The following is a 24,740-nucleotide window of genomic DNA, read 5'->3' as shown; positions in this document are numbered from 1 at the left end:
CACTCTGACTTTATCCTCAGTCATTCATCCATGCTGTTTTATTTTTGAAACATCACTAACAAAAGCCATGGAAACCTGGAGCAGAATTTTGGTTTAAGTTACCAGAAGATGACCCATAAGACCGGGGCCATAATAAATTCATCCACTGGACCTTAGCTAGAGACACCCTCTCGTGAGTGATTTTAAGTAAGTTAGAGCAGCTTGAAAGAAAACCCACTTACAATAGTTCTCTGTTGAGGTAGGATCTTTTTAAAGGTTGTACTACCAGCATATTTTCAAAAGCAGACACAGATGAAAAACAGGTTTTCTTTTTGTCTTGACTTACAAAACCAGCAATTCTATTCTCTTTATGGCCATAAAACATGTTCATTTACACCTACTCTACAAAAAATACTGTGTCCTTAGTAGATAACTCACCCAAGCTTACTTATTCTGCTAAGTAATGGTTGTTCAAATTTGTGTAATTAAAACAGTCTACATAGTGTCATGTTACTGATAATGAGGACTTTTTTAAAAACCATAATTTATGCCTGCTCTTTATAGGCATTCAGAAGATTCCCAATGAGCCACAGTTGGAATTCATCCTTGGTAAGCAGTCCCATTTTATTATCAATAAGTAAAACATAAAACTTTGTATAAATCATTTGTTAAGTCATTTGTATCTATATCTATCTATATCATCATCTATATCTATATATCTATCTACCTATATCATATATTTATATCTACATCTATCTACCTAGATATATATGTATATATATATATATATATATATATATATATAGAGAGAGAGAGAGAGAGAGAGAGAGAGAGAGAGAAAGATAGAAATATATGGATCCATACTTTACTTTTATAAGCATTGTTCTATTAAAAACCTCCTTTCAAAAGGTAGATATTCTTTTCTCCAACTTATACGTAAAGAATCTGGGGTGCAGCCAGGCATGGTGGCGTATACCTTTAATCCTAGCACTCAGGAGGCAGAGGTAGGAGGATCGCCGTGAGTTCAAAGCCACCCTGAGGATACAGAGTGAATTCCCAGCCTGGGCTAGAGTCAGACCCTACCTTGAAAAACAAAACAAACAAACAAAAAAGAACCTGTGGTGCTACATAGACCTGCTGTGTCCCAAGGGTGCAGGATTCTGTGGTAATGGAATTTTACTCTCAACTCAGTGAGCTGCCTCAGGATCCCACCTGGGCACTTATGTTAATAAGTCCCTGTATTTTGTTGCAAGTTAACATTGAGGGGAATCTATTTGTCTAATTTTCTACTCTTGGACTAGACACTGGGCACATGCAGTTTCCTTTTGTTTCTTTATGATGTTTATAAAACTTTTGGTCCCTTTCTGTATTACTCAAAAATATCTACTTATTTTTCTTTAGTGAGATTCTGGACAGGTTTTTGGGACTTGAGAATTCAATGTAAACTCTAAGTTGAAAGTTGAGCAAGCTCTTCTAAAGGTCTGTACCATATAGAAGGAAGATCTGTACCAGGCATTGTATGAGCGTGAGCAAAAACTGCATATCCTGTGTGTGCACATTGTGAGATGTATGGGTTCTGAGTTCTTACCCTCTTAGGCATCTACTCAGTGAGTGGAAGGAAGTGTTTTGTACTTGATTCAGGTAGGACTGCAAAATTACAATTGAGAAATCAGTAAGAGTAAGTTGAAGTTTGTCTGAACTATTTAGAAAGGAGCCTTCTATTCTGTTCTTTCCATAATTAGAAATCTTGTAAAAGGGCATCACTATGTTTGCATTGTGTTTTAAGTAATCTTTATGGACTAATTCATATTTAAATTTACATGTAGACAAGACACATTTTTAGTATCAATATATTAATGTATCAATAGAGAAATTTTGTGAAGTTTAGAAAACAAACTTGTGCATATGCCATAATAGTGTTTAACTGGCTTGAAGTCTCAGTCATTTTAGGTACATATGTTTTTGTTAATTATACTGCAAATTTTTCCACTTATAAGTGTCACTTAGGTAGTAATTTTTTATCATTGTTATTTTGAGCATCTTTGTTGCAGGTTTTACTGAAGGTTGCTGTAAGTAAGCCTTTAGATTTTATTTTCTTAGGTACTGAGAAACAAGAATGGTGTCATTTCCTTCTCATTGCTGGGACAAAAGACCTGGGCAAAAGCAGCTGGTGGGAGGAAAGGATTCATTTGGGCTTATAGGGGAAGCTCCATGATGACAGAGGAAACATGGTGTGAGTGGAGTCTGGACATCACTTCTTCTACCGCAGGTGGAAAACAACAGCAAGAGAGTGAGCTGAATTCTCGCAAAGGGGAACTGGCTGTATCACTCCTAAGCCTGCCTCCAGCAACACACCCCCTCCAGCAAGGCTTCACCTCCCAAACTGCCATCAGCAGGAACCAAGCATTCACAACATGTGAGATTATAGGAAAACACCTAATTCAGGACCATAAAAAACCTCAAGAAACAATCATAGTACAACAATAAAACTGTACTCTATAGAGTTTTGTGATGGTGTCAGATATAGAAAGAAGTTTTCAGAAAGGATGCTGAGAACCAAAAGGAGCCCAGCGCACCTCTGACATGTGGTCTGGAACTCTTGCTGTATGATCAAGTGTCTTTTATTTTTTTTTTAATTACTTATTTATTTTGTTATTAGCATACAATGAATTAGGTTTCCTTATGGCACTTTCAAACAATTTATTTTGGTTTATTTTCTTCTTTCTTTCATTGTTTTGAAATAGTTTTTAAGTTTATTTCAGAGATAGGGGAGAAAAGCAGATACAGAGAGAGAATGGGCATACCAGGTTCTCTAGCTATTGCAAATGAACTCCAGATGCATGCACTACTTTGTACCTTTGGCTTATGTGGATCCTAGGGAATTGAACCTAGGTCCTTTGGCTTTGCAGGCAAGCACCTTAACTGCTTAGTCATCATTTCAGCCCTTCTTTTTCATTTTTTAAAAATTTGTTTATTTTTATTTATTTACTTGAGAGCAACATACAGACAGAGTGAGAAAGAAGCAGATAGATAAAGATAAAAATAGGTTTCCCAGGGCCTCCAGCCACTGCAAACAAACTCCAGATGCCTGTTCCACTTTGTGCATCTGCCTTACTTGGGTCCTGGGGAACCGAGCCTCGAACTGGGATCTTTAAACCTCACAGGCAAGCACTTAACCGCTATGCCATCTCCCTAGCCCATCTCTTTCATTTTTAAGAGGAGAAACTCTTAAGCTTTTTTTATGGGCCTTCTGAAAAGTGAAGATTCATTAGACCAATGAAGTACATGTCATGATTAAAGCAAAGCCTTCTTGTTTGCATGGTGGGGTAAGGAGAGTCTGAAGGAAGCAGAAAGCTAGGAGAGGAGGGTGCTGTGAGACATGGCAGCCAGCTCACAAGAGGGAGATGTATGAGCAGGTACTTGCCTTCTCTTTCAATTGAAATAAGTGGTGTTTTCAAAGGCTTGTCGGATATTTGCTAGGAAAGCCTAGTCAGATTCATTGTAAGTTCTGTCACTCATAGTTTTGGTTTTTGTGAGTCAATCATAATCATTCATCATGTTATATTCCCAGTTTAAGGAATTCTCATGTTATTTTTCCTATATGTATTCAAAACACACTCTAAGATGCCTAAAGGTAGAAAACATTATTGTATCAAATGGAAAGAAATGCTTGATGAATGAACACACAATTACTAAAGAGTAATCTAATCTATACAGTATCATATATTTCAGAAGATGCATGCTTCAAGTGGTTAGGCTTTTACTACTTTCCTAAAGTCTCCCACTTGTTTTTTTTTTTTAATTTTTAAAATATTTCTTATCTATTTATTTAATTGCAAGCAGAGAGAGACAGTGAGAATGGGCACTCCAGGACCTACTAGCCACTGCAAGCAAACTCCAGATGCATGTGCTACTTTGTACATCTGGTTTTACGTGGGTATTGGGAAATTGAACATGGGTCGTTTGGCTTTGTAGACAAGCACCTTAACTGCTAAGCCATAACTCCAGCCCCTATCATCCCACTTCATAAAGTCTCTAAACTGTTTTATTAAGGACATCACAGGCAAAGCCTTGTAGGTAGGCTTCAGTATGTGTTTCTGTCCTTTTAATCTCTTGTAGTTGTATTTTTCATTCTAAAATTTCATTGTTGGATATTATACAGTTAACATCTATTCATTTCATAATAAGCAATGAGAACAGTAGCATCTTAAAAAGATTTTGTAATTGTTTAAATCTCTGTGTATTTATTTAATCAGAAGTAAAATAGGCACAAACTCTATGGGGAAAAAAAAAAAAAACAAATAATTTTTGGGATTTTCCCTATCAAACTCCCCCCCCACCCCACCACCCCCGAGGTAGGGTCTCACCCTAGTCAAGGCTGACCTAGAATTCACTATGTAGTCTCAGGATGGCCTTGAACTCATGGCGATCCTCCTACCTCTGCCTCCCAAGTGCTGGGATTAAACGTGTGCACCACCATGCCTGGCTTCTTTTCCCTCTCAAACTTGATGCTTGAGCTGGAGAGATGTCTTAGTGGTTAAGTGTTTGCCTGTGAAGCCTAAGGACCCTGGTTGGAGGCTCGATTCCCCAGGACCCATGTTAGCCAGATGCACAAGGGGGTGCACACATCTGGAGTTCGTTTGCAGTGGCTGGAGGCCCTGGCGCGCCCATTCTCCCTCTCTCTCTATCTGCCTGTTTCTCTCTGTCTGTTGCTCTCAAAAAAAAAAAAAACAACTTGATGCTTAATTTGTTACTCTTTCCCAAGATATTCAAGTAAGTTGAAATGTTCAATATTCTTCCTTGCTTATTCATTTAATTTTAAAAATTATTTTATATATATAATTTTTTATTTATTTGAGAGGCATATGAGAGAGCTAGAAGAAGGAGAGAGAGAGAAATGTACACCAGGGCCTTCAGCCATTGCAAATAAACTCCAGACACATGCACCACCTCAGGCATCTGGCTTATATGGGTGCAGGAGAATCAATCCGGGGTCCTTGAGCTTTTCAGGCAAGTACCTTGACTGCTGAGTCTTCTGTCTAACCATTTTGTTCATTTTCTTTTTATTAGCATAGAAAGAACTAGGTTTCATAACGGTCTTTTCAAACAAATCTTGGGTTTTATAACTCCTTTCCCCTCTTTTCCTTCATCCTCCTCCACTCTTGGGCCCACAGCCTCCTTTCTGCTTCAGTATTACTTGTCTCACTTATTTTCATACAACATTAAAAGCTAAAATCCACATTAAGAGAGAGAATATAATGGTTGGTTTTGTGGGCCTGAGTTACCTCACAGGATATATGTATTTCCAATTCCATCCATTGCTGTGAGCTTCACAACTTCATTTTGCTTTATACCTGAGTAAAATTCCATTGTGTGGAGGTACCACAGGTACATGTATGTACCACATGTGCATCACCCAATCATGAACTGATGGCATCTAGGATGACTCCATTTCCTAGTTATTGTGACTAGAACAGCAACGAACATGGTTGCAAGGATTTCTGTGATAGTATACAGAGCTTTGAACAGGATTCCAATAGCACGGGGAATAGTCAACAAATAGAAGAATCAACAAATAAGACTAAATAAAATTACAAGATTGTTTCTTTTACAGAGAGAGAGAGAGAGAACGGGTGCACCAGGGCCTCCAGCCACTGCAAACTAACTCCAGACATGTGCGCCCCCTTGTGCATCTGGCTAATATGGGTTCTGGGGAATAGAGCCTTGAACTGGGGTCCTTAGGCTTCACAGGCAAGCGCTAAACCACTAAGCCATTTCTCCAGCCCTTTTCTTTTTAAATGAAGGAAACAACCACACTGCTTGTTTAGCCATGACATACTGCTTTGCATAAATTAATTTCCATGGGAACCTGCCTCTCTGTCATCTTCCTGTGCTGTTCTAAGAGCATTGTATCTTGCTGAAGTTTCCCTTTTACATCGTTACTCAAGTAAATACGGTAGGGGATGCTGAGCCAATTGAACAAGTTAATTGGATAAAGATATCTGGATAACCCTAGATGAGTGTGTACTGAAAAAAATGCCTCATGTCCACTGTTAACCATATTTCTAATGGGTGACTGCATCTAAATTAAGTAATTTACCCTAGCAGCTGCAACTTTGTGACCACATTTGTTTTCTTGCTACTTTGTACTGGTACTCTTTATTTCCACAAAGAAAGGCATAATTAAAAACCTAAGTGAACACTGATTTTGTTTATGTTTTAATAAACTTATTTTTATTCAGCCAAGCTGCCACCCAATAAAAGAACCAGTTCTTAAAAATACAGACATATTTCCTTTTTGGAACCATTGTAAAAATGTATAGAGAAGAGCAATTTCAAAAGGGAATGGTAGAAATATGTATAAACTATCTTAAATTTATGCTTAGATTGTTATATACGCTTATATTGTTAATTTTCATGCATCTTCATTTATCACAGCTCTCTCTGGGATGTGGTCATGTACCATCATACATGTTTAGATGTAGTTACCCCTCTTTATTTTGTCACTTGGCTTGCTCCTAATATATCAAACTTGGGAGGGATGAAGAACAACAGGCCACTGTGACTCATCATCAGCTCATGTTGACCAGTCAATAAACAGTTTGTAAGAGTATGTTTTCTTATTGCATACGCATACCATGTAAATTGTAAATAAAGCGAATAGTTAGCATGAGCATTTTTTACATGTGATAATTTTCATTCTTTCTTATGCTCTGCAAAGCCATGTTCATAAAGTTAATTTATATTGCAAAGGTGGATACACAATTGGATCCAATTGGGCAGAAGAAATAAAACATAATGAAAGGTGCATTTTGTATATATCAGCAAGATTTGGGGCTGGTGGGGACATAGAAACTAAACATTAAACCCTTAACAAGTATAGGTCATTTGTGCATCCATTGAGGGACACATAGAGAACAGAGATGTGAAATTAGTCCAGGTTGCATCAACTTCTTTTTTTAAAATATTTTTTTGTTCATTTTTTATTTATTTATTTGAGAGCGACAGACACAGAGAGAAAGACAGATAGAGGGAGAGAGAGAATGGGTGCGCCAGGGCTTCCAGCCTCTGCAAACGAACTCCAGACGCGTGCACCCCCTTGTGCATCTGGCTAACGTGGGACCTGGGGAACTGAGCCTCGAACCGGGGTCCTTAGGCTTCATAGGCAAGCGCTTAACCACTAAGCCATCTCTCCAGCCCTGCATCAACTTCTTGATAGACAGAAAAGCAAGGCAACTGGAAAGGATATGCCCAGAGGAGAGGCATTTTACTGGGGGGAGGTGAGACTGTGTTAGATTTCCACTTCAATGAAGTCTCAAGGCATCCATAGACACTTAAGGCAGGTGTAGAACCAGATGTAGAAATTGTCTCTCCTGAACCATAAGACTCAGGGGACTTTACAAGGATCACTGGATAGAGTATAATAGATCTTTAAACAGCATGTTAGTGTGGTACTTTAGTGAGATAATTGGGGCATCATGACTGTAAATCAGGTCATTGACTTGAACAGACATGAAACCGAGGGGCACATTGTTGTGATCTTGAGGTCAAAAGAGTCACAGAGGACATGGCAGGACAGTGAAGGACCATCAGCTGGGACACTGGAATGCCAAGTCAGAATGAGACACATGGTAGATAGAATCATTGCAAGTTGGTGAGATCATAGTCTCTCTCTCTCAATCTCTCTCTCTCTCTCTCTCTCTCTCTCTCTCTCTGTGTGTGTGTGTGTGTGTGTGTGTTAAGATACATATGCCCCTATGCATACACCATGTGAAGTCCAGGCGAAAATGTTAGCTGTCTGCCTGCATCACTGTCTCACCTAATTTTTCTGACATAGTCTCTCACTGTACCTGGGGATCCCTATTATTTGAGTGGATTGGCTGACCAGGCAATCTCAGGGATCCTCCTATTCTTTCCCCCTCAGTGCTGGGATTACAGGTATGTATGACCCTGTGTTCGCATCACACATGTTCTTAGGTGCTGGACCAATACTCTAGTCCTTCCCAGGTCTCTTCTATACCTCCTAACTTCCCTTCCTTTCCGACTAGCTCAACTCTGAGGAACAGGACTAGACCTGGCAACTGACTGCTTCTGGGACTCAAGAAAGTAAAGGATTTGATGGCAACTTTATTTTGTTTCTGAAACAGGCGGGCTGTGAACTTACTATTTAGCCAATGATGGTCTTGAACTTCTGATGCTTGTGCCTTTAACCCCGGGATTATGTAGAACAATAAAAGGGTGGATTTGAAGAAGTAGAATTCTGCTCTCTGCCCTCAGTCAGCTCACAGAATAGTCACAGGTCCAACTAGTACTCCTGAAACCAACAGAGATCACTCAGGGCGAAGCTGTTCCTTAGCGTCTCTGAGAATACGAAGTATTTTGGGGATAGAGAAAACTAGTATGAGAAGAGCTAGTGGGAACAAACTAAATATAATTTTGAGAGAACAAACAGGCCGGGAGTACCCAGAGGAAAGGCAGAGCCACATTCTTGACTCAGATATGGGCATTGGCAGGTGCTTGGTCCTTGGAGAAAGATGACAATGCCATATGCAGAGCACACATCAGAGACCATTAATGTTTCAGTATGCCTCACCCCATTTAAACATGTAGGTCAGTTTTCTTCCCAGCACTGGGACAAAATCCCTTAAGAAATCAACCTTAAGAAGCAAAGTTTATTTTGTGTCACAGTTGAAAAGGTTTTGGTCTGTGGTCATTTTTACATGTTGCTTTGTTCCTGTGGTAGTGTTACAGGACATCACTGCCCAAGGCTGTAAGAAAGAAACCACTCACCTTATGGTAGCCAAGAAATGAAAATGAAAGAGAAAGAGAGAGGACCAGTGTTATGATATCTCCTTCACAGATAAGCCTCCAATAATCAACTTCTTCCCAAGAAGCTTTGCTGATTACAGATCCCCACCCCCACCCCTATAGCAATACAGGTTATTAAATGGAGCATCTTTTAACACATGGGCCTTTGGTTGTGCACACTTAATCCCAACACTCAGGACACATAGGTAGAAAGATTGCTGTGTGATCCACACCAGCCCTGAGACAACATGGTAAATTCCAGGTAAACCTGGGTTAGAGGAAGACCCAGCATCAAAAACTAAATTAATAAAAAACTACAAAAAACAGGGCTGGAGAGATGGCTTAGTGGTTAAGTGCTTGCCTGTGAAGCCTAAGAAACCCGGTTCGAGGCTGGATTCCCCAGGACCCACGTTAGCCAGAATCACAAGGGGGCACATGTGTCTGGAGTTCTTTGCAGTGACTGGAGGCCCTGGCGCGCCCATTCTCTCTCTTATCTGCCTCTTTCTCTCTCTTTCTCTCTGTCACTCTCAAATAAATGAATAGATGAAAATGAACAAAAATTACAAAAACCAAACAACAACAACAAAAGATCCAAACTATTCTCAAACCTAGATAAGAAGGGGGGATACACCAGTGTTCTTTTCAAATAGGACTCCTGTTTGGTCTGCTTCCTGTTCATTTGGTCATAGAGGTATTTATGAAAAGATTAACTGATCTCATGTGGTTTATAGAAAACTCACTTTACTTTTACTACAAGCCACATCCACCTGTCAAACATAATGTAATTAGATTGACAAGGCAAACTGGGGCTGGAGACATGGCTTAGCAGTTAAGGAACTTGCCTGCAAAGCCAAAGGACCTAGGTTCAATTCCCCAGGGCACATGTAATCTAGGTGCCCATGGTGGCACATTGTCTGGAGATCATTTGCAGCTGCTAGAGGCCCTGATGAACCCATTCTCTCTCTCTCTCCATATATATATGAAATTTGCCTCTCTCTCAAATGAATAAATATAAATATAAGTATTGAGGCCAAGTGGAAGCATTGCTTTCCCTATGGAAGAGGACGACTAACAAAGGCTTGTGCAGTTGCAAAGCTGCTACATACCTGAGTCATGTAAATTAATGCTTAACTTTCAGTCTCGTCACCATCACACAAGCTCCTGGCACAATGACAAGAAGTCCTTTGCTACATTACCCCAAGTGTCATAGTCACTGTAAATCAGGGAGAGTATGCTGTCTGGCTGTCAAGACTTTGTCCGGGAAAGTTCTGGTTCCTCCGTTGGGTCATGCATTTGATTTTGGATTTTATAGAGAGAGCCACTAGATTTCTAGCTATCCAGTCAGGAAAAAAAAAAAAAAAAAGTCAAGGGTTACTCAAAAGTTACCCTGATGCTGAAAAGAAGTGACAGAGGAGTGCCCAGCACTGAAACATCTCTATCATACCCTCCAAGGCTCAGGGCCCACTGTGGAAAAGGCGGTGGACAGAAGATAAGAACCAAAGGAAGGGCACTGCTCCTGACCATGCACTCTCCCAGATACAAAATGGCCGGGGTGTTCATGCTCCCTCTGAGCCTGACGCCACCTACACAAGACCTTCGTTATAGAAGGAAAAGATGATGACACGGAACGAGAGACTCATTGGAAAGGGGTATGGAGATTTGACGGAGGGTGGGTTTGAGAGAAGCAGGATAGGGATGGGGGAGGCAATTACTATGGTTTGTTGCCTGTACTTACAGAAGCTGTCAACGTAAAGTTAAAAAAAAAATAACATTCAAAATTAATATGACTAGTTTTCAGCGCTCAGGCATAATAATATATATAATTGTGCCTAGAATGTCAAGCTACACACACACACACACACACACACACACACACACACACACACACACACAGAACAGTCTCATGGATTAAAAGCCACAGCTTTCACTGATATCAGAGACCTTCATTACTCTGCTTGTCAGGTCTATTCATACTTCTAGATATTGGTTTATATTCTCTCCAAAAACATCTTTAGAATTCCACCCCAGTTTTGTGTTACGTGTGTGAGAGTGGGTACACAGGTGCCGTGGCGGGATTATGGAGCTCAGCCCTGGCCTTTGACCTTGTTGCGAGGCAAAGTCTCTCTCATGTTCTTTGTTCTTCACTGTGCTGATCTCACCAGTTTAGCCCCTCCACAAGCTTCTGAAAACTCACCCGTCTCCACCTCCTATCTCACTGACAGTTAGACTGTGTTAAAAACAAAATAGTCATCCATGGCTTCTGGCTTTGTGTGTGTTCTGGGACCCAAGCTTATGCAGCAAGTGATCTGTGCAGTGAGCCCTCCTCCCAGACCTCATACTGCTTTTGTTTCTCACATTGACTCTTGCTGGCCTGTGCTCTATAAATGACTGTAGAGCTCAGTTATTTTTAATATTCCAACAGGAGAATGATAAATTTCATACTTCTTTCTTATTATTTTCAACTATTAATGCACAACAAGCCACCTGAAAGGCATACCAAGTACAGAAATGTATCTTTCCATTTCATCTAGTGATAAAAGTATGCCTTCACCTTGTTAGATGCAAGATGATCTTCACAATAAGAGAAGCGGCTGCTAGCTAAGCATTACACAAGGCTTGTACACGCTCCGGTCTGTTGCCTCATTATAAATCAATGGCCATTTTCTTATTGTTCTGACATGCCACAGCACAGGTGAGACATCGTCTCCCCCTGAAAGTGATGAAGCTATCATACACAGGATCAGCTGCCTTTGCTTCAACACCCACTGTGCACTTAGCTCTTTACACACAGTGGGCCTAGTATATCTTACCAAAATTCTACCAAATCATTATATAAAGAATGAATGGGCCAGGCTTAGTGGCGCACTCCTTTAATCCCAGCACTCAGGAGGCAGAGGTAGGAGGATCACCATGAGTTCAAGGCCACCCTGAGACTACATAGTGACTTCCAGGTCAGCCTGAGCTAGAGTGAGACACTACCTCAACAAAACAAAAAAGCAACAACAAATGAATGCTTATTGATTCAAATCTTGGATCCATAGCATTCACTTATATACTGTCTTTACAAATAAGGGAATCTTAGCTTTCCAATGGTGGGCTTCCAAAAGATCTTACAGAAGTGGGGTGATCGAATCATTGTCCAAGTTGAGCTTTTTGTGTCCCTGAAGCTCCCACATTTAATCATCAGAGCTCTCCCCTCCTGGTTGATTCCTGCTTACCAGGACGCCCCATTTGATGGTGCTGGTTTAACTATGATACTGTCAGGGCTTTGTAATAAGGGACACTCAGAGGAATGCACCAGTGACTATGGGCATTTGGAGCAAGTAGTGATTAAGGCATGCTGGCATGAGAAACATGGCGTCTTTGAGGAAACTTCACTAGGCTCAGGCTGTGAACAATGAGTGGGATAGCAGATGGTTTAGAAGGAACCTGTGAATTTCATACACGTGATGCAGAAAGCTGCACTGAATGTAAAATCCTAGAATTCATTTTCCAAGGTAAGACATTCAGTGACCTAGTGTTCTCTTACACTTCCTCTTCCTGCTAAGAACCTCACTCTAAAATAAAGTTCTAGAAATCCTCATGCATTAAAAAAAAAATATTTCTTGGGCTGGAGAGATGGCTTAGCAGTTAAGCACTTGCCTGTGAAGCCTAAAGACCCCGGTTTGAGGCTTGGTTCCCCAGATCCCACGTTAGCCAGATGCACAAGGGGGCGCATGCGTCTGGAGTTCGTTTGCAGAGGCTGAAAGCCCTGGCGTGCCCATTCTCTCTCTCTCCCTCTATCTGTCTTTCTCTCTGTGTCTGTTGCTCTCAAATAAATAAATAGAAAATTAAAAAAATGTATTTCTTTATTTTGTGAGAGAGATTGAGAATGGGCACACCAGAGCCCCTAGCCCCTGCAAACAAACTCCAGACATATGCACCACCTTGTGCATCTGGCTTACCTGGGTACTAGGGAATTGAACCTGGGTCCTTAGGTTTTGTAGGCAAATACCTTAATCACTAAGCCATTTCTCCAGCCCACCTCTTGCATTTTTAATAACTATGATCTGTTTATTAGGTCCTTGTTCTTAAATTCTAAATTTATAGTCTTTTGGGATAAGGCTGTGCTTTATTACATGCAAAATATGCATAATTACAAATATGTGCTAAGTGAGAATGTAAAAAGCAATGGCAACCTGTGTTTAATCCACCCAGAGTAAATTTATAGTCTTTAAAGGACTTCTTACTAGTAAATTGTATTAAGACCTCATTAAAAAATTGGATCTTCCTGGCTTTAAGCCTATGTTAGATGAAGCTCATATATGCTCTGGTCATTCTTAGATGGACAGAATGGACCATGTAAGTAAATTTTGTCCTGATAATTAACTAGTTATATAGAGCTTACAAATGTCAGAATCTTCCTAGGGAGTTTTCAAGCTATCTCAGCTTTGATGACAGTGGGTACCTAGTAATGCCAGTGAGGAGATTCCTTTCTGAATAACCATTTACTTAGAACACAATGACAAAATAAACACACCCAAGAGAAGTGGTATTTGGGGGTAAACTTTCTAAAAGTTTTGGGTGTGAATCTAACTTCCTCACATTGAAGTCCTAATCTAGTTACTTATTACCTAGCTGTGTCTTCATAGAAACCCTGCATAATGTCTCTGAATGTCATCTGTGAACGTTTTTAGTCTTAATAGTCTCTGCTTGAGTTTATCTCTCTAGGACACTGTCAATAAATACTTTTTTTCAGCAGGGAGTGCTGGGCCTGCATATTTTTGTGTATAATATTTGTTACCAGTCAGCAAATGTATCTAAATGCCATGAATAAGGCTGCATAATATTTTTGTTCATTTTTATTTATTTATTTGAGAGTGACAGAAAGAGAGAGAGAGAGAGTGAAAGAGAGGCAGATAGAGAGAGAAGGAATGGGCATGCCAGGGCCTCCAGCCACTGTAAACAAACTCCAGATGTGTGCACCCCCCTTTGTGCATCTGGCTAACTTGGGTCTTGGGGAATCAAGCCTTGAGCTGGGGTCCTTAGGCTTTACAGGCAAGTGCTTAACTGCTAAGCCATCTCTCCAGCCCAGGCTGCAAAATTTTTATGTTTTCTCTCCAGTCCTACAATGAGAGCTAAAGATGTTTGTTTGTTTGTTTGTTTTTGTCCTATTTATCAGAACAAGTTCAGGACTTTGCATAATGCTTTGAATGAGGATATAGAGGCATGTGGATTTTAATTCCAAAGTCCATGTCCTTTGTGATAGGTAATTGAAAGTAAGGAAATGAGAGGAAGAAGAGCAGTGAAAGGTTATCTAAGACCTGTATAATTGTGTTTGTGCTGCTGAAATAATTCAAGGTTAAATTGAAAGGAGTAAAGATGAACCAATTAGAGCATTTTAGCAGATCTGTAGTGTGGTGGTGATATATATGAATACCATCCTGACAGTCATATCACCCTGAATGTGCCTGATACTGTCTGATCTCAGGAGCTAAGCAGGGTCTGGTCTAGTTAGTACTTGGATGAGAGACCAGAAACCAGACTCTTATCGCCCTCTTAGCCCCTACCATGGCTGTTTCACTCACCTCAGTTGAGTTGGCATTTTATGTACATATTTTCTTGTATTTATTTCTGTGCAATATATTGTCAGAACATTTAATTAAGGGAAGTCTTTGATCAATTTTACTCCATAGACTTATATTGATTGTCCCACATGGGTTAAACAAATTATTTGTATGAGCTATTCTTGTTGTTCTTTTTCTTACCCTGTAAAATGTTCCACTTCTACCCTTTTTATTTGTGCCTTTCATTCATGGCCAGCACACTTTTTATTTCCCCTTTCTATGTGATTTACCTAATTACTTTCTTCCCTACATTGTCTAATTACTGAGAGCGCTGGTCATTGGAACGGGACTTACATTGGCAGCACCTGTTGCTACTTATGGGTAATTGAGGAATTGGAGCTACCTCAGGGCTTTGTTCATTAAGTGGTTTTGTATCAAATACAATTTAAAGTCACTGAGGTTGTGGGGCATGAGATTCCCTGATGTTGTTGTCTATGTGGTTGAAATTAGTCAGCCAACATTCTTGTTGAGCATATGTCAGCCAACTGTGTCCCAGGCCAGCTGAGAACCATATTGTGAGTCACCTAGCAGTGTGGAAGGAAAGATTAAGGAAAGAGTCTCTATATTTCTGCAATACTGAACTATCTTTCCCCAAATGCTTCTTAGTGAAGCTTTGACCTTTCTGCAATTGGAAAATGTAATACTATTTTCACTTTACAATGGAAGATACAGAGTCTCAGGGAGGTTGGGTGACTTGCCAGCAGTCATATTTGATAGAGAGAAGCCCAGAGGTTTTCATGTGCTCTTACTTTTTCTGTTCCTGCCTCCCTACCAATGTGCTGTTAAGGTGACATAAACCGTTCAAGGTATTCCTAATTCAAAACATGTTCAAACCCAGAATATCACTTTTGTTTTTCTTTGCGTTATATAAAGATCCATGCCTTTAAAAATTTATAGGTATTTTTCAAAAATTTTAACTTTTGTGTGTGTGTGTGTGTGTGTGTGTGTGTGTGTGTGTGTCATGTGGTATATATGTGTGGTGTGAGAATAGTTTATGAATGGATAGTATGTGCATATATGTGTGTGTGTTGTGTTATATGTGTGTGGTGTGAGAATAGTGTATGTATGTATACTATGTGCATGTGTGTATGTGTGTTATATGATATATATTTGTGGTGTGTGAATAGTGTATATATGCATAGTATGTGCACGTGTGTGTGTGTGTGTTTGTGTGTGTGTGTGTGTGTGTGTGTGTGTGCATGCATGCAGATGTGCACATCCCATACACGGGGAAACCAGAAAAGACTGTCTGATGTCCTCTGTTGCTATTTCTGCTTTGTTTCCTTGGAACAGAGGGGTCTTATTTTTCTTACCCCTTAAATGTTCCACTTCCACCCTTTTTATTTGTGCCTTTCATTCATGGCCAACACTTTTTATTTCTCCTTTTTATGTGATTTATCTAATTACTTTCTTCCCTGCATTGTCTAATTACTGAGAGTGCTGGCCATTGAGGAGCAGAGGAACTTGGAGCTGCTATTTTCAGTCAGACAGGCTGGCCAGAATCTTATGTTTCCTCAGTGCCCCTCAGGACTGGGTCTTGAAATCGTTTAAGACATGCATGACCACATCTGGATTTTTAATATGTTTGTTGGGGTTGAATGCAGACCCTTTTGGGCCTTCATGCTTGCTTTGAAAACATTCATATCAGCTGATTCCTCTCCTAAGCCTTACAAAATTTATAACTCATTAAAAAAATATTTTATTTATTTATTGGAGAGAGAGAGAGCTCGCATGCCAAGGCCTTGAGCCACTGCAAACAAACTCTAGAAGCATGTGCCACCTTGTGCATATGGCTTACCAGGGTACTGGGCAATTGAACCTTGCTCCTTAGGTCTTGCAAGCAAGTGCTTTTAACATTAAGCCATCTCTCCAGCCCAGAATTTATAACTCTTGTCTTCACTTTACCACAAAGTATTGCACTCATTTTCAAATGACTTCTGGATGTGTCTGCTGATTTGTGTGTGAGGAATTTCAAGCTCACGGCAGAGCAGCTTTGACATCTGACATACATTCCATTTCTCTCAGATGTTGCATTCTCCTAGCATGCTATGGTTGAGCTCCTGCCTGGACCATTCAAGAGAGCCCTGTGGAGCAGTTGTGATTTTTCTTGTCCCTACTCCTTCCCTTCCTGACACCATCAGCTATAATCTTTTAAAATATAGATGTAGCCGGGTGTAATTATGCACGCCTTTAATCCCAACACTAAGGAGGCACAGGTTGGAGGTTTACCATGAGTTCCAGGCCAGCCTGAGACTACAGAATGAATTTCAGGTCATCCTGAGCTACAGCGAGATCTTCCCTCAAAAATATACAAAGAAATAAGTGTAGAGATGATTTTTTTCATTGTCCGAATTATGTTCCTGCCGCAACATGTGTTCTCTGAGCATATCAAGTGTCTTACTGTGCTCTACCTAGGATTTTGGGAAGCAGGCCATTCTTACTTAACCTTGTACCAGTTGGTCTAATTAGCGTCATATACTTGGTTTTTGTACTGCATTTTATAAACACTGAGCATTGGCTACCTTTCTCAGTCCTACTCAGCTGGTCCCATGGCATGTTTTAGGTCACAGTTATAGGTCAGCTTCTCAGAGAAGCTTATCTTGATAAAATTTGCCCCATAGTCTCGATTTGCTAACCCTGTTTAGGATGGTTGTATTTTTTTTTAGCCTTCTCCCAGCAAACTATAAAGACTATACAATAGGAAATGTGCAATTATGTTTAGTCCCGTGAAACTGTCACTTAGAATCATTCAGGGCACATTTTTAACATATAATAAATTCCCATGAGCTGACTATATACAAGAATTCGAATGCTAAATCCTCATTTATTTCTTCAAACAATAAGGTGATATATTTACAGATGCCTTTGAAAATGTTTTATACTTCTCACTTCTAAATGTTTTGTAAAAGTAATTCACTTACATTTTTTGAGTAAGAGAGATGGCCTAGTGGTTCAGGTGCTTGCCTGCAAAGTCATACAACCCCAGTTCGATTCCTCAGGACCCACATAAGCCAGATACACAAGGTTGCACATGTGTTATGGTGTTTGTTTGCAGTGGTTGAAGGCCCTGGAATGTCCATTCTCTTTCTCTCTCTCTCTCTCTCTCCATATATATATATATGTATATATATATATATATATATATATATATATACATATACACATACATATATATATATATGTATGTATGTATGTATATATATGTATGTATGTATATATATATAGATAGATAGATAGATAGATAGATAGATAGATAGATAGATAGATAGGTGATAGAAGATATAGATAGATATAGATAGATAGATACATAGATATATCTATCTATATCTATGTATCTATATTTATATCCATGTCACCTATATCTATACCTATATATATCTGCCTCTTTCTCTCTTTCTCAAATAAATAAATAAAAATATTTAAGTAGTGCTCTTTAAAAAAATTTTAAAAATAAACATGTTGAGTGAGGGCTGTGAAGATCACCAGTGGATAAAGAACTTATCATGCAAGCATGAGTAAGTATCTAAGTCTGGATTCCCAGAACCCATTCAAAGCCAGAAACACTAGCACAAGAATCTCTGATTACAGTGTTCTTACAATGAAACGGGAGGTGGAGACAGCATGATTCCTGGAAGCGGGCAGGGCAGCTAGCCTGGTGAGGACAGCAGTGATCAATGAGAGAAGCTACCTCAAACAAGGGGGGAGATGAGGACTGACAATCAGAGTTAGCCTCTGACTTCCACACATGCACCATGGCATGCAAACCCACACATAAACACTTGTGCTATCACACAAACACACACACACACACACACACACACACACACACACACGTCATACAAACCCATCAAAAATGCTAAAGTAACAACCATTCATATGTCATTGTTTACAAATTCTATTTAGGAGGAATACATTTTTATTGGCTTTAGGGTTCTTAGAGAATTGACAAAGAGAATTAATTACAGGCTGAGCTCAACACGTTCATCCTAAAACTGAAGTATACCTGACAGAGAAGATCTGAATTAACTGTGTCAGAGTTGATGTTCAAAGGTCTTCCTGGGACTGAAGAGATGGCTCAGCAGTTAAGGCGCTTGCCTGCAAAGCCAAAGGACCTCAGGTTGACTCTCCAGGACCCACGTAGCCAGGTACACAAGGTGGTGAATGAACCTGGAATTCGTTTGCAGTGGCTGGAGGGCCTGGCGCACCTATTCGCTCTCTCCTTCTCTTTCTCTCTCTCTCAAATAAATAAAGAAAAATAAAATAAAATAAAATAAAAAGGCTTCACAGATTACCTTTGAGATCTTTTGAGATGGGGAAGAAAGCAGTCCTCTCACAGAGATACTCTTACTAATCCACATGTACAAATGGTAACAAGAAGAGACATAAGCAACTAAGATCATGAAAACGGATTAGTCAAAAGATTTAACCTTGCATTTGAGCCTGAAACGTGTCCCACTGGAGGAGGCACTAACTGGCCTGTGTTTGAGAGCTGAGTTGTCAACCTGAGAATTTTAAGATTCTAATTCTGCTACTTGCTGACCATGTGACTAAACAATGTTTGATTACTGTTGCTTTGCAGAGAAAGTGATCCAGTTTACCTAAAACGCTAAGAAAGTGGCCAAGTATATGAGGAGTAACTCCATTGGCATTATTCTAATTACCCTCTCTGAAATGATGACTTCTTGTATGTCAATTGTAAATTATACCTTCTATCTTCCCAGGATGTTTGAGCTAAGTATATGAAAGTTAAAAGTATATTTTGAATGTTAAAAATTTCGAACGTATTCCCCCCCCACACACAAACACATATTTTATTTAATTGGATGATTACAAATATTCAGTGAGAATAAGTATAATTATTCCTTTTCAGATGAGGATAATAAGGCCTCACATACATACATAAAAAATACAGTCAGGACTGAAATCTATGACCTTGAGTTGAACTTTTGGCTGTTTAGAGTGCAGAGGAAGTAAGAAATACCAAATACCACCCAACAAAAGGGAGCTCTTATTCTTTTTGGTTTGTTTGTTTTGTTTTATTTAGACAGTGTTCTGCTGTGCATCCCAGACTGGTCCTGGACTCTCAGTCCTCCTGCATAAGACACCAGAGTATTTGGATTATACAGTGCAGGTGTATAATATATAATTTATAAAGGTGTATGTGCCTGGCCCTACCAATTTATATCTCACATAATCTACTGCTTATCTTGGAATAGGCAAGAAATATCTTCCAAATTTATTTTTCTGTTGACATAAGCTATTTCTTGGCTGGGAATTAAAATAAAAAACAGTTATTTATATGAGAGTGAGAGTGAGAGGAAGAGACACTGCAAATGAATTCCAGACACATAACCACCTTGTGCATCTGGCTTACATGGGCCCTGGGGATTCAAAGCTGGGTCCTTAGGCTTTGCAGGCAAGTGCCTTAACTGCTGAACCAGCCTTGCTGGAAATTTTCTTGTGATCCTGGTCTCTCCTAAGTTACAAGTCTGAGATGTTCTCCTTGAAGATCCCAAATATTCTGAGGAAAGATCCTCTGTTTTCTTCAACAATCTCCCTTTGAAGTTGCCTGTTGTGCACTGTTTTCACACATTGGTGGAGTGGGAGTTTTGCTTCAAATAATCAGATCCTTTTCTTGCCCTAAAACTAGCCCATATTTGCCTTCTCACCTACACATCCCTGCTTGTATTTCTTTACATCCTGGATCATTAGTCATTACTGGCTTTACTGACTGTAACATATCAGTAGGAGGCCTCTTTCCTTTCCTGTGAGTCAACATCTTACCACAGGGGATCTGACACCCTCAAAGCTTCATTAGTTAACATTTTGAGATTTTCCTTCATTTGCACAAAATCACATGTGGGCTTAAAGAGTCAAGCAATACAGGGAGTTGTCTTCTTTAAGGTCTTCAGAATTTGTCCAACAAAGAAGGATTGAGATGAAGACAATTAAAATGAAAGGCTAATTATCCTCTTAAACCATCTTTTTTCGATGTTCGTTTCTCTTTCCCTTATTTCCTAATCATTTTTGCATACCTTTGATTCTGTATTTTAATTGTAAAGTACTTGGCAGTTGAATGACTGCAGTTTCATTAATTTTACACATAACTATTGAAAGATACATATATATATATACATATATATACATACATATATAGTAATACAATTCATAATATAACATTAACATTAATATATTCATAATATATATATTGTATATATAATGAAAAAATACAAAAATATTATATTTCATTTCATTTGTAAACAATCCCCCAAAATGCAATGCAAGCCTTGGGCACAATATCCACCGTGTAACTCGTTGAAAACACCTTGGTTTGAGAAGGCTGGCCTGATATAAAATGACTGTTGACTTGATGAAACCCAGACAAATGACTCAGTGTGTTGACGAGCAATCACCCAGACAGGTGCTCCCCAGGCTGCGAGCTACTTCCTGCCCAGACTGGTGGACCTCACAGTCACTGGGAGGACTGCCATCCCCTGAAGGCGGCATTCCAGACTCTGCTTTCTTTCCCCTTCCACAGGTGCCCACGTATCTCCTACACAGCCCTGTGTGGCTTCAGTCAGAACTGAGCCACTTTGTGTCCTTTGGTATTGTCACCTTTCCACCCACTATCCCAGCCTCGTCTTTTGAGTCTGATGTGGGTCAGGGACGCACTCTCTCGCAGTCACCATGGGCTCTGCTGGATCTTGCAGGCGGGGATTCCCCCTGGCTTCTGTGTGAGTGGTAACTGCTTTGGAATGAGTCAGCCCCAGCGAAGGCAAGGGAAGAGTTTTGGTAATGATTCTTCCCCACGCTGCCTTCCTCCTCTTATTTTAGTTCTAACACTGCAGATTTCCATTAACTGCCTGGCAGTATTTCTTGTAGTATTCAGGGGAACCTGCTTTCCTCCTTGGAATAACATTTTCCTCCCTTCTGAAGCAGTGCATATGTTCCTCTCGAAGCAAACATTAGAAGGCTGCGAGCCCTTGCTGTTTCTGAAGCGGAGCGTGGGCTTGGAGCACACACACACACACACACACACACACACACACACACACACACACACACACATGTACGCACACACGCACGCACGCACACGCATGCACGTGCACGCACACATACAGACACAGAGAGAGAGAGAATCTTTGTGCAGCGTTAGGCGGTTCCAGGCCAGGTTGGAGCTTAAAGCACACAATGTGATTTTTCAGAATCTGAAGTGACACGGGTACAGGCTTGTTTTGAATTCAATTGCTGGAGGATGGAATCTTAGCCAGCTAGGTAATACTTAGGAAAACATCACAAAATAGAGTTTTTCTAAGGCCTGATGTGCTCAAAGCCAAGGGAACAGGAGACCAGCTCAAGAATAGGAAGTCTTTGGGTGCTGACAAGAATGATTGGAACAAAATTTGTTCTTTTCATATGCTAATAAGCTGTCTGCTATACAGCTGGCATCTTGTGGCTCCCAGCACAGACAATCCAAGTGTGTTTCCCGAGAGCACCATTGTTCCAGTCAGAAGTTGCAGTGTTTTTTCTTTTTCTTTCCCTCCATGTTAGCCTATGATACTTACATTGAGAGCTGGTTTGAGTATAAAGTGTATTTTGGCATCACATTCCAAATATTATTCCAAATGTTATTCCCCAAATAACAAAACGAGCTTCATTTTCTTGGACATTTTTTTTCCCTCTTAAAGACCGACGCATTTCTATTTACCACACACATAAACCATGGTGACTTATTTTGATATTGTTCAGTTATGTGACAAAGTAATATATTTGATTTCTGGGCACATTTCTGAACAATCTGAATCTAGCCTTTTACACTGAGAAAATCAGTTTTATTATAAGTGAATTGGTTGTAATGGAATTTAGGCGCAGTGATGCACAAATTTCAATGTAGCAAGAATTCTAAAGCAATATTTCTGTTATAACCACTCTTAAATTCCCTCTTGTAAATTATTACCTGTATTCCTCAAGAGCTCTGTCATCTGCTTCTTTCACACCAGCCTCATCCTTTCTCCACATTTTATTTATTCATGAGAACAGGAGAAAAAAAAAATTGGCTAGGCAGCCCAGGGTACCAAGGCCCCCAAAGTGAACTATTTTTACCTTGGCTAATGGCCGGAACTGCTCTTGGGCATATAAGGGGAGTTTGGGGTTTCCTTATCTCTTTCTTGGTTGGAAGATGGTCCACTTTTAAGAAGCACCAATACACATAGCATGGGGGGCTAGACCATCCAGTTCAGCCCTCATCTAGTGAATTCTCATAAAAGACCCTGATCAGAATCAATGGGTGAATTTTCCCAGCTTGTGACCTCTCCTACTTGGGAGTTTCCTGATTTATTTTCCGTAACTGGGTCTTGCCATGTCGGGGGAATGTCCTCTTGTCATACAGGGGTTTTGCTTTCTCTCCTTCTCTTAAGCTCTATAATAAAATCGCTTGAAAACTCACATGCAGTGGTCTGTGGATTTCACTCATGGAAGTGAAGGCAAGAATCTAGAGACCACCAGCTCAGGGGAAGTTTTGTGTAACCACGATCATCTGGCAACCCAACTCTTGAATGCAGCCCAACCAAGAACAGAGAAAGGCTGTGTTGCTCTCAAAGACACTCCAAATTCTCATATTGCTAGTATTATGACATCGAGTCTTAGAACTCTGTTTGTAAAGCTGATTCTTTATTGCGATTACATAGGCATAAAATCTGACTTGCAGAATGCTCCAGAGAAAAGTTAATTCAGAATCAGTATCTTGAGTTATTGGTAAAGTAAAAATAGGGCCTTCATCTTTGTGCCAAACATCCTAATTTACAAGCGTGTATTGACTGATTCTTAAACAATGTGCATATGGATCTCTGGGCCCCAGCCTGCACACTGTTATTCTGACATGAGCTAGAATAAGCCATAGATCTGATCAAAATACTGACTGTACATGGTGGGTATTCCATAAATTATCTTCCTCTCCTCCACCTTCTCTGCATGTTTCATGTGTTGTCTTTGTTTTACTGTATTTATTTGAGACAGGGAAAAAGAGGCAGATAGATAGAGAAAGAGAGAGAAGAGGGAGGGACAGAATGGGGTGCTCCAGAGCCTCTAGCCACTGCAAATAAACTCTAGACCCATGTACCACCATGTGCATCTGGCTTATGTGAGTACTGGGGAATCAAACCTGGGTCCATTGGCTTCACAGGCCAGCATTAAAATACGTAAGTTTTATGTTTGCAATGTAGGGGCAAAAATAACTAACCACTGTTTCAATATGCCAAAGAGATGCTTGTACTCATTAGAATGGCTGGTGGATGTTTGTTTTTATTCCTCTTCCTTTCTTCATTCAGTATCAGGTATGTGTTGATATCTTTCTTTTCAACCTTAAATATTGGCTTGTTTCCCTCTGACCTTCTAGAAACCTAATATTAATATTATTCTTAAGGGTTACATGAAAATTATGCTGCTTATAAATAAGGCACTGGTTTTGAATTAGTGACACTATTTTTTCAACTCAGTGACTAAAACGGGACAATATTTTTTTAAAAAAAGAACGAGAAAAAACATATTTGAATCTCCCCAACCTCCAAACAACCACTTCTATATGCTTATTCTTATTTTTCCACCAACTATTGCTTGTGTTGGCAGCAATGCAGGGTTTACTTGCTCTTTAGAGAAGTGTCTGTTAATTAAAATCTCTATCCAACAGGTCAAGGGAAAATAATATGTTTTTTGTTAAATTTCCATGAAGACTTTGAAAATGGTTACTTAACTAAAGAGAGTAGCTGTCATTCATTAAAAACAATGTGTTCTTGACCCATAGTCTCGGGTCTTATAAATATATGAATGGTGACTTTCATGACCTTGTCTTTCAGAGGGATGAGAGAAACATGTGTTAGAGAGGAAATTTGAGATTACAAGAAGAGAACAAAAAAGGAACAGAACTACATGGGGAAAATTCCAGAAAATAAGCTAGAAGGACTAGAGAGAGAGAGAAGGATGAGAAACTACCTTCACTTAGGTGAAGATTTCAGAGACTAAAGAAGGAACTTGGAGGGATATGTCACTGCCATAAATCAGTTAGGTTGGTTTTGCGACACTTTTTTTTTTTTTTTATGAAATATCTTTAAACTTACCGACAAACGTGAGTAGAGTGTTCCCAGCTGCTTAGGTAATTCTTGTGTAGCTTTTCATATGAGGCAGGGACGTTGTACCTTATGTTATCTGAGTACACACAATTGAGCTCTCATAGAGTGATGCGGAGCCCAGGAACCTGGGAGCACTGCCTTCCAAATCTACTCAGGAGATCTGTGCTGTAGGGAAAAACAAAACCTCATGCTTCAGAAAATTGTTCTCTTCTTGATTGTTCTG

At 39.8% G+C, this 24,740-nt stretch overlaps 1 protein-coding gene across 1 annotated transcript in view; it reads left to right on the top strand.

Annotated features, from left to right (window-relative positions):
* Inpp4b (inositol polyphosphate-4-phosphatase type II B) overlaps positions 1–24,740 on the top strand; it is a 507,192-nt gene that overhangs the window by 82,843 nt on the left and 399,609 nt on the right. Inside the window, exon 4 of the mRNA XM_004655836.3 lies at positions 544–588. Coding sequence (XP_004655893.2) covers positions 544–588 — 45 coding nt within the window. The remainder of the gene's footprint in view (positions 1–543; positions 589–24,740) is intronic.

Source organism: Jaculus jaculus, chromosome 12 (assembly GCF_020740685.1).
Source record: "Jaculus jaculus isolate mJacJac1 chromosome 12, mJacJac1.mat.Y.cur, whole genome shotgun sequence".
In the NCBI taxonomy this organism is placed as follows: Eukaryota; Metazoa; Chordata; class Mammalia; order Rodentia; family Dipodidae; genus Jaculus; species Jaculus jaculus.
This window is presented reverse-complemented; position numbering and strand designations above follow the sequence as displayed.